The sequence below is a fragment of the Carcharodon carcharias genome, chromosome 18 (genome assembly GCF_017639515.1).
Source record: "Carcharodon carcharias isolate sCarCar2 chromosome 18, sCarCar2.pri, whole genome shotgun sequence".
Taxonomy (NCBI): Eukaryota; Metazoa; Chordata; class Chondrichthyes; order Lamniformes; family Lamnidae; genus Carcharodon; species Carcharodon carcharias.
Window position 1 is genome coordinate 5,089,747 of NC_054484.1, and position 11,234 is coordinate 5,100,980.

At 49.6% G+C, this 11,234-nt stretch overlaps 1 protein-coding gene across 1 annotated transcript in view; it reads right to left on the minus strand.

Moving 5' to 3' along the window:
- The window catches only part of cadm2b (cell adhesion molecule 2b), a 707,416-nt gene extending 697,016 nt beyond the window's left edge, over positions 1 to 10,400 (minus strand). The window contains exons 1-2 of the mRNA XM_041211940.1: positions 10,376 to 10,400; positions 9,820 to 9,969 (exon numbers count right to left, since the gene is read on the minus strand). Of these exons, the coding sequence (XP_041067874.1) occupies positions 9,820 to 9,969; positions 10,376 to 10,400 (175 nt within the window). The remainder of the gene's footprint in view (positions 1 to 9,819; positions 9,970 to 10,375) is intronic.
- Between the last annotated feature and the right edge of the window lie 834 nt (positions 10,401 to 11,234).

Sequence of the window (11,234 nt, forward strand, 5' to 3'; positions counted from 1 at the left end):
CAGGGTCCTCCTCTCTCACTCTCCTCTAGGTGCTGACTGCCTGTCCCAGGATCCTCCTCTCACTCTCTCCTCTAGGTGCTGCTGACTGTCCCAGTGTCCTCCTCTCACACTCTCCTCTAGGTGCTGCTGACTGTCCCAGGGTCCTCCTCTCACACTCTCCTCTAGGTGCTGCTGACTGCCTGTCCCAGGGTCCTCCTCTCACACTCTCCTCTAGGTGCTGCTGACTGCCTGTCCCAGGGTCCTCCTCTCACACTCTCCTCTAGGTGCTGCTGACTGTCCCAGGGTCCTCCTCTCACACTCTCCTCTAGGTGCTGCTGACTGTCCCAGGATCCTCCTCTCACACTCTCCTCTAGGTGCTGCTGACTGTCTGTCCCAGGGTCCTCCTCTCACTCTCTCCTCTAGGTGCGGCTGACTGACTGTCCCAGGGTCCTCCTCTCACACTCTCCTCTAGGTGCTGCTGACTGTCTGTCCCAGGGTCCTCCTCTCTCACTCTCCTCTAGGTGCTGACTGCCTGTCCCAGGATCCTCCTCTCACTCTCTCCTCTAGGTGCTGCTGACTGTCCCAGTGTCCTCCTCTCACACTCTCCTCTAGGTGCTGCTGACTGTCCCAGGGTCCTCCTCTCACTCTCTCCTCTAGGCGCTGCTGACTGCCTGTCCCAGGGTCCTCCTCTCGCACTCTCCTCTAGGTGCTGCTGACTGTCCCAGGGTCCTCCTCTCACACTCTCCTCTAGGTGCTGCTGACTGTCCCAGGGTCCTCCTCTCACACTCTCCTCTAGGTGCTGCTGACTGCCTGTCCCAGGGTCCTCCTCTCACACACTCTCCTCTAGGTGCTGCTGACTGTCTGTCCCAGGGTCCTCCTCTCACTCTCTCCTCTAGGCGCTGCTGACTGCCTGTCCCAGGGTCCTCCTCTCACACTCTCCTCTAGGTGCTGCTGACTGCCTGTCCCAGGGTCCTCCTCTCACACTCTCCTCTAGGTGCTGCTGACTGTCCCAGGGTCCTCCTCTCACACTGTCCTCTAGGTGCTGCTGACTGTTCCAGGGTCCTCCTCTCACACTCTCCTCTAGGTGCTGCTGACTGTCTGTCCCAGGGTCCTCCTCTCACACTCTCCTCTAGGTGCTGCTGACTGTCCCAGGGTCCTCCTCTCACACTCTCCTCTAGGTGCTGCTGACTGTCCCAGGGTCCTCCTCTCACGTCTCCTCTAGGTGCTGCTGACTGCCTGTCCCAGGGTCCTCCTCTCACACTCTCCTCTAGGTGCTGCTGCCTGTCCCAGGGTCCTCCTCTCACACTCTCCTCTAGGTGCTGCTGACTGCCTGTCCCAGTGTCCTCCTCTCACACTCTCCTCTAGGTGCTGCTGACTGTCCCAGGGTCCTCCTCTCACACTCTCCTCTAGGTGCTGCTGCCTGTCCCAGGGTCCTCCTCTCACACTCTCTTCTAGGTGCTGCTGCCTATCCCAGGGTCCTCCTCTCACTCTCTCCTCTAGGTGCTGCTGACTGCCTGTCCCAGGGTCCTCCTCTCACACTCTCCTCTAGGTGCTGCTGCCTGTCCCAGGGTCCTCCTCTCACTCTCTCCTCTAGGTGCTGCTGACTGCCTGTCCCAGGGTCCTCCTCTCACACTCTCCTCTAGGTGCTGCTGACTGACTGTCCCAGGGTCCTCCTCTCACACTCTCCTCTAGGTGCTGCTGACTGTCTGTCCCAGGGTCCTCCTCTCTCACTCTCCTCTAGGTGCTGACTGCCTGTCCCAGGATCCTCCTCTCACTCTCTCCTCTAGGTGCTGCTGACTGTCCCAGTGTCCTCCTCTCACACTCTCCTCTAGGTGCTGCTGACTGTCCCAGGGTCCTCCTCTCACACTCTCCTCTAGGTGCTGCTGACTGCCTGTCCCAGGGTCCTCCTCTCACACTCTCCTCTAGGTGCTGCTGACTGCCTGTCCCAGGGTCCTCCTCTCACACTCTCCTCTAGGTGCTGCTGACTGTCCCAGGGTCCTCCTCTCACACTCTCCTCTAGGTGCTGCTGCCTGCCTGTCCCAGGGTCCTCCTCTCACACTCTCCTCTAGGTGCTGCTGACTGTCCCAGGGTCCTCCTCTCGCACTCTCCTCTAGGTGCTGCTGACTGCCCGTCCCAGGGTCCTCCTCTCACACTCTCCTCTAGGTGCTGCTGACTGTCCCAGGGTCCTCCTCTCACACTGTCCTCTAGGTGCTGCTGACTGTCTGTCCCAGGGTCCTCCTCTCACACTCTCCTCTAGGTGCTGCTGACTGTCCCAGGGTCCTCCTCTCACACTCTCTTCTAGGTGCTGCTGACTGTCCCAGGGTCCTCCTCTCACACTCTCCTCTAGGTGCTGCTGACTGCCTGTCCCAGGGTCCTCCTCTCACACTCTCCTCTAGGTGCTGCTGACTGCCTGTCCCAGGGTCCTCCTCTCACACTCTCCTCTAGGTGCTGCTGCCTGCCTGTCCCAGGGTCCTCCTCTCACACTCTCCTCTAGGTGCTGCTGACTGTCCCAGGGTCCTCCTCTCGCACTCTCCTCTAGGTGCTGCTGACTGCCCGTCCCAGGGTCCTCCTCTCACACTCTCCTCTAGGTGCTGCTGACTGTCCCAGGGTCCTCCTCTCACACTGTCCTCTAGGTGCTGCTGACTGTCTGTCCCAGGGTCCTCCTCTCACACTCTCCTCTAGGTGCTGCTGACTGTCCCAGGGTCCTCCTCTCACACTCTCTTCTAGGTGCTGCTGACTGTCCCAGGGTCCTCCTCTCACACTCTCCTCTAGGTGCTGCTGACTGCCTGTCCCAGGGTCCTCCTCTCACACTCTCCTCTAGGTGCTGCTGCCTGTCCCAGGGTCCTCCTCTCACACTCTCCTCTAGGTGCTGCTGACTGTCCCAGGGTCCTCCTCTCACACTCTCCTCTAGGTGCTGCTGCCTGTCACAGGGTCCTCCTCTCACACTCTCCTCTAGGTGCTGCTGACTGTCCCAGGGTCCTCCTCTCACACTCTCCTCTAGGTGCTGCTGACTGTCCCAGGGTCCTCCTCTCACACTCTCCTCTAGGTGCTGCTGACTGTCCCAGGGTCCTCCTCTCACACTCTCCTCTAGGTGCTGCTGACTGTCCCAGGGTCCTCCTCTCACACTCTCCTCTAGGTGCTGCTGACTGTCCCAGGGTCCTCCTCTCACACTCTCCTCTAGGTGCTGCTGACTGCCTGTCCCAGGGTCCTCCTCTCACACTCTCCTCTAGGTGCTGCTGACTGTCCCAGGGTCCTCCTCTCACACTCTCCTCTAGGTGCTGCTGACTGTCCCAGGGTCCTCCTCTCACACTCTCCTCTAGGTGCTGCTGACTGTCCCAGGGTCCTCCTCTCTCACTCTCCTCTAGGTGTTGCTGACTGTCTGTCCCAGGGTCCTCCTCTCACTCTCTCCTCTAGGTGCTGCTGACTGCCTGTCCCAGGGTCCTCCTCTCACACTCTCCTCTAGGTGCTGCTGACTGCCTATCCCAGGGTCCTCCTCTCGCACTCTCCCCTAAGTGCTGCTGACTGTCTGTCCCAGGGTCCCATTCTCGCACTCTCCATTAGGTGCTTGCTGACTGCCTACGATTATTGTGAATGCTTCAGCCTTATTTTTTTGCACTGATGCGCTTGGCTCCTCCATCATTGAGTATGGGGATATTTGTGGAGCCTCCTCCTCCAGTGAGCTTTTAATTGTCCACCACCATTCATGACTGGATATAGCAGGATTACAGAACTTAAATATGATCCATTGGTTGCAGAATCACTTATTCCTGTCCATCACTTGCTGATTATGCTGTTTGGCACGCAAGTAGTCCTATGTTATAGCTTCACCAGGCTGACACCTCATTTTCAGATATGCCTGGTGCTGCTCCTGGCGTGCCCTCCTGCACTCTTCATTGAATCAGTATTGATCCCTTGGCTTGGCGGTAATGGTAGAGTGGGGGATATGCCGGGCCATGACGTTACAGGTTGCCGTTGAGTATAATCCTGCTGCTGCTGATGGTCCACAGAGCCTTATGGTTGCCCTGTCTTGTGTTGCTAGATCTGTTCAAAATCTATCCCATTTAGCACGGTGGTAGTGCCACACAACACGATGGAGGGTATCCTCAATCTGAAGGCGGGACTTCATCTCCACAATGACTGTGCGGTGGTCACTCCTACCGATACTGTCATGGACAGATGCATCTGTGACAGGCAGGTTGATGAGGATGAGGTTAAGTGTGTTTTTCCCACTTGTTGGCTCACTCACCACCTGCCGCAGACCCAGTCTAGCAGCTGTGTCCTTTAGGACTTGGCCAGTAGTGGTGCTACCAAGCCACACTTGCTGATGGACATTGAAGTACATTCTGCACCCTTGCCACCCTCAGTGCTTCCTCCAAGTGGTGTTCAACATGGAGGAGCACTGATTCAGCAGCTGAGGGAGGGTGGTATGTGGTAAGGAGAAGGAGGTTTCCTTGCCCATGTTTGACCTGATGCCATGAGACTTTATGGGGTCTGGAGTCAATGTTGAGGACTCCCAGGGCAACTCCCTCCTGACTGTATACCACTGTGCCCCCACCTTTGCTGGGCCTGTCAGTGGACAGGACATATTCAGGGATGGTGATGGTTGGGTCTGGGACATTATCTGTAAGGTATGATTCCATGAGGATGACTATGTCAGGCTGTTTCTTGATTATTCTATGAGACAGCTCTCCCAATTCTGGCACCAGCCCCCAGATGTTAGTAAAGAGGACTTTGCAGGGTTGACAGGCTGTGATTGCCGTTGTCATTTCCAGGGCCTAGGTTGATGCTGAATGGTCCATCATTCCTTTTTATTGACTTTGTAGTGGTTTGAGACAACTGAATGGCTTGCTCAGCCATTTCAAGAGTCAGCCACATTGCTGTGTGTCTGGAGTCACATATAGGCCAGAACCAGGTAAGGATGACATCAGTGAAGCAGATGGGTTTTTGCGACAATGATTTCATGGTCATCATTAGAGTTTTATTTCCAGGTTGTTATTGAATTCAAATTCCACCATCTGCCGTGGGGGGATTTGAACCTGGGAGAGTGTTACCCTGGCTCTCTGGATTACCAGCCCAGTGACAATACCACTATGCCACCAGAGTCACATGCATGGAGTCACATGGTAATAGACAGAGAGAACAGTCTAGAAATAACACTCTGGAACCAGCCTGAATGGAGATAACAGCACCGTGCATAACAGTAACCTGGGATCTGTAAATAGTTGAATGTTAACAATAAAGGGTTCATTTTGAAACATACAAGTCTCAAGGTCTCATCATACAACACCCCACCCAGTGGGTTAATAAGAGGGTATTTACACCATCTGCCAAGGGTACATTCCCAGTGGGTTATAATTTGAACCACAGGGAACAAGGTGCATAATCAACTTTGCCAATTTTATCCATAATATTGAAGTATTGAGTTAGATGGCAGCATGAAATTTTCAAATTGGTGGGGATTTGCAGCATGCAGCAGAATGCTCTCCTGAGATGGTTACATTTCACTGAATATAACTATCCTTGTCTCTGCTACTGCCACACTGCTTCACACTCTCCTCGCATCCAATAGAAATGCAAGTTGTTTCTTTTCTTTATTCCTCTTCAGCAGCTTTATCTTACCTTGATTACATACGCAGCCCATAAAACCTCTGCAGTAAAATTCCTGACAACACAGTAACCTTTATGTGACATTGCAGTGAGTGAGAAACCATCCTGTTGCCAGCCTAGTGCAGTTGCAATCCATTCTTTCTCCTGTTGTTAACGCTAGTGTCATGCTTGGTGCATTTCCTATTTTCTGTCTGATTTGTCTGAGTGATAAAACTTTATGTTGAAATGGATCTAGAAGGGATCCTGGAGAAATGGCGAGGCCCCCGGAATTCACACAATGACTGAGAGCCGGCTTGGTATGCGAGGTGCATGTTGAGAAGTGGCCTGGATTGCCTTCTGACTGAGCAATGAGACTCTGCGCTTGTAAATCTCCCAGAAATTCCCCCACAGCTGTGCTCAAAGGAGCAATTCTATGCAATTCCCAGCAACCCATTCTTCAACTGATCACCACATTGTATTAACTGTCCAAAGCAGTCTTTTCATCAAACAGCTTGGAACCAACAAACTGGAAGAGTTTCACACTTAGCCTAGGCGACTTCAATAGCCCAGTACATTTCATTCTGTTTGAACAGCACAGTTTCACACTTTCCCACCAAGTACCAGCCCTTCAGGCTTTCTTTCACTTACTTTAACGACCCTGTTCTTTTCTCTTCAACATCTCAGTAGCAGAGTTTCCACGAGACGTTCAGTACACTGTGCTGTTATTAATGGGGAAACTCTGCTCATTTGACAAAGCGTCCTTATGTATAATCAACACTCGCTGATCAATTGGAGAGGAAAACACCAGCAGATTAATGCCCCAGCTCATCTGCCAAGCTCAATGCTGTTCCTCCTTCTCACTGCAGACAGTAACTGACCCTTCAACCAGGTGATCAAAATGGTGAGGGTTTTTGATAGAGTGGGTAGGGAGGAATTATTTCCACTGACAGGAGGGTCAGTAACCAGAGGGTCAGAGGGAAACAGATTGAAGAGAATTGGCAAAAAAAAAGAGGGGGAGATGAGGAGAATTTTTTTACACAGAGAGTTGTTTGGGTCTGGGATGTGCTGCCTGAAAGGGTGATAGAAGCAGAGTTTCAAAAGGGAAATGGATAAATACTTGAAATGAAAAATAATTTGCAGGGCTATGGGGAAAGAGAAGGGGCATGAGATTAATTGGAAAGCTCTTTCAAAGAGTCAGCACAGGCACAATGAGATAAATGGCCTCCTCCTGTGCTATGTAATTCCAGTTTGGAGTTCAGGGTCAATTTGGGATGAAAGGTCAGGTTGGGAGTGAGAAACTGGGTTAGAATGAAGGGTGAGTGAAGAGTAAGTTTGGGGTGAGTTTTCAGTTCGGGGTCAGGGGTCAGTTTTGGATGGGGAGTCAGTTTGTGAATGATAGATGGATTTGGGGTGATGGGATATTTTGGGTCCAGAGTCAATTTGGGGTGAGGGGTCAGATAGATTCGTTTGGAGTGAGAGGTCAGTTTGGGTGAGAGGTCAGTTGGGGTGAGGGATCAGTTTAGGCAAATAGATTGGGGTGAGGTATCATTTTGAGGATGAGGGGTCAAGTTAAGGGTCAGTTTAGAGTGAGGAGTCAATTTAGGTGAAGGGTCAGTGTGGCAAGAGTTGAGCCAAGCAAGCAGAGTACCACCAGAACAAGTTTTGGTGGAAGAAGGTTTGGGCAACTGAGTTGAAAATGATTGAGAGTTGAGAAGGAATTATCTGCAGCCTGTTACCTCTTAGACAAATCTCCTCCTTAAATTATGCAGCTATATCTGTGTCTGATAGAGTGATTAAAATCAGGGATACAGAAGTGGCCAGAATTGGAGGAGCACAGATGTCACAGAGGATTGTGGGGCTTGACAGCATTACAGAGATGAGGAAGGGCAAAGTTATAGAGGGATTTGAAAACAAGGATGAGAATTTTAACATTGAGGCATTACAGCATAGGGAGCCAAAGGAGGTCAGCAAGATTTGTGAATAGGACTTGGTCTGAGATAGAACATAGCAGATTTGGATGCCTTCGGGTTCATGGAGGGTGGAGAAAACGAGCCCAGCCAGGAGTGCTTTGAAATAGTCAAGTCCAGAAATAACAAACACATGAAAGAGTATACAAGTTGAGGAAAGGGTGGAATTGGATGATGTTTCTGAGGTGAGAATATGCGGTATTAGCGATGCTGCCAATATGTGGCTGGAAGCTCATCTCAAGGTCAAACACAACACCAAGGTTGCGCATTTCTCAAAAGGTGCTCCTTTCAGAAGGGAGAACTTTGGAGGAAAATTGGATTATCAGGTTCGCAATGTGCCTTGCACGAGACGTTATTCTCTGTCTGACACACGTTCAGATTTTAATACTCTGTTTAGACTATAAACAAAAATAGCTTAGAAAGTAAAAAAATAGTCTGACATAGCTATGTTCAAGGGATCGATTCTGTACACGCAGGATATAAAACTTGCAGAATTAACAGAAATCATCCAGAAACTTTGACTCTGTCTTGTCCAGCAACATCCTTCAAGTCTTTTGCTATTATCTATATGAAATTGCAAGTATACAGTACAAAGGAACAGGAGGCAGCCATACAGCCCCTCAAGCCTGTTCCATCATGGCTCAGTTTCATTTAGCTGCCTTGTTAGCAAAAGGTTTTGTGTATTTGACAGGAACCTAAACCTGTTACAGAAATCTCAACTAAAACAAGAAAAAGCAGGATAATTTCCAGAAATGTTGTCCTCGCTGGAGAAAAGTAACTCATGAAAGCTTTAGCGAGCTTGCAGATGACACCATCTTCAATCTGCTCCCAGTATAACCAAGCAATTAACATACCAAATTCTTGTTCATTTCAAAACCTGGAGGCTTGAGATGGCTCAGTAATGGGAGTTCTCAAGGTTATGAAGGGGAACCAACAAAGTTCATCCAGGAAAGGTGGTCATTGTGGTGAAAGATTCAAAATTCAGGGAGTTAGAAGTGAGTGGGGTAGTCATGGATCATTATGAATGAATTGAGGTTGTAGAGCAAGTGACTTGGACAGTTAATGGAGAAGACAGTATAAGTGGGTTCAATGGAGATTCATTGAGATAAATCAAAATACTAAAGATTGCAGCAGTTCAAGAAGAACCACACCTCCTCAGGGTAACAGAATGTCGTCTTGCCTGTGATGTCCATATCCAAGAAGAGCGAAGGAACTAAGATATGTGAGAGGACAGCTCAGTGAGTTTGGGGGAACTGGCAGGTAGGCGGGTCGATGAGATTGAAGGATAACGGGAGAAGGTGTGTAGGTGGGGATTGAGGGATATGGGGAGAAGGTGTGTAGGTGGGGATTGAGGGATATGGGGTGAAGGTGTGTAGGTGGGGATTGAGGGATATGGGGTGAAGGTGTGAAGGTGGGGATTGAGGGATATGGGGTGAAGGTGTGTAGGTGGGGATTGAGGGATATGGGGTGAAGGTGTGTAGGTGGGGATTGAGGGATATGGGGTGAAGGTGTAGGTGGGGATTGAGGGATATGGGGTGAAGGTGTGTAGGTGGGGATTGAGGGATATGGGGTGAAGGCGAGTGGTGAAGATTGAAGGATATGGAGTGAAGGTGGGTAGATGGGGATTGAGGGCTATGGGGTGAAGGCGAGTGGTGAAGATTGACGGATATGAGGAGTATATATGTAGGTGGGGATTGAGGGGTGAAGGTGTGTAGGTGGGGATTGAGGGATATGGGATGAAGGAAAGTGGTGAAGATTGAGGGATATGGAGTGAAGGTGGGTAGATGGGGATTGAGGGGTATGGGGTGAAGGCGAGTGGTGAAGATTGAGGGATATGGGGAGGGTATATGTAGGTGGGGATTGAGGGGTAAAGGTGGGTAGATGGGGATTGAGGGATATGGGGTGAAGGCGAGTGGTGAAGATTGAGGGATATGGGGAGTATATATGTAGGTGGGGATTGAGGGGTGAAGGTGGGTTGGCTTTCTAGGCCAGCCCGTTGATGTTCTCATATTCTTAAACACCAACCCATCAACAACACTTTTCACCTCTATTATAATTTTCATCCACCCTAACCCTGTGCTAACTGTGATACTAGGCATGTTTAATTGCCTACATGGGCCAAATGAAGTCCATTTTAAATGGTTCCAGAAAAGTAGACAAATTCTATATACTCTGGTGTGTCCTAAACTTACTCACATTTAAAGCTCACCATGAGCTTTACAATCACGGCTGCAGTGAGAAGGGGAGCAAAACACAGCAGATCTACCCCGAGCATCACAACCATTACCTTTCTTATCATCAAAATAAAGGGTCTGCTGAGCTGGATTTGACCACTGGAGGGAGGTGTTGTCATTTTGGTCCACCTTGCAGGTCAATGTTGCAGTTCCTCCTTCAACCGCTGTCACATTCTGGGTCAGTGGAGACTGTGCCTGACTGCCTGTCAGTCAAAAACAGAGAGAAAGTGATTTAAAAAAAGGACTTTAATACCTCACATACAATCATTCACATGACATTACACCTCCTCAATTGCTTGAATCAAAATCTTAGAGTGCTTTTGGCTGAAAAAATTCTATCTGAGGTGACAAGACATTGTATTAAAATGTTGGTAGAGGTGTATTTCTCAGGCAGTGCTGAGTATGGGCCAGGGTGTTCTCTTGGTGAGGTGAGGCAGCAGGGCTGCTTTTTATATCAAGCGATCTTTGCATTGATGAACAGATATTTCCAGAATCCTGGTGTGTACACTGTTCTCCTGAACTGTGCAAGATGAAGCAGCAAAGATAGCTGAGCAGTGGTGGCTCAAGCACATTCAAAGAGTTACCGGTAGGTGTCAGTGGAGCACTCACCGGTGAAAAAGCAGCTCGCTAACATTATTTTTAAGAGAACACACTGGGGAAGAGGGAGATCGTGAAAAGACTGTTGTTAGTTTAACAACTACCCAGTAACAGGTAGTTACAGCTTTACTTTCCAATTAAATCCTGCTTGGGAGATCCTGATTCATTGGGCCACATCTAGCTATTGCCATTTTGATTTGATTAAAATAACCTGCATTTATTTAGCTCTTCTGCTGTAATAAAATATCCCAAGATAGTTCACACCGAGTCAAAGAAGGAGACACTAGACAGGTGATCAAGAGGTAGCCTTTAAGGAGTGTCTTTAAACAGCCAAACACCTCCCACAGACTCACCATGAATGCCCCCTTGTTACTCTGCCAATGTCAGGACAAGCACTCAGTGGCTTCAAAGCCAGTAATGCCATTAATGCATGTCCACGAGAACTCCAACCCACTCTGTTAATCCAAGGTTTACAGCAAACATGTATCATGGGCCAACACCAGCAACATGCAGCATTGACATCATGGAATCCAAACCACTCAATGATTTCCAGCAAGCAACATATCACAGTCTTCCAAGTAGGAGAATATATGGAAAATTCTGGAAAGATCTGTTCACCAATACAAAGATTGCTGTCCTCATTAGGCCTAATGATTGCAGCATTAAGATCTTATGAAGAAGGCTTTGTTGTTTCTACTGAAGTTCTGGATCTATTCATCTTTGGCAAGCTACAGGGCAGAGATATTCCTGCATGTACTTCCCTCAGTACATCACAAACTAATCAAGAGAAACTATGGGCCTGAAATCACTTCTTTCAACTGGCATCATGACAGAGCTGCTACTCTGAGATAGGCCTCTGGATGTTTGTATG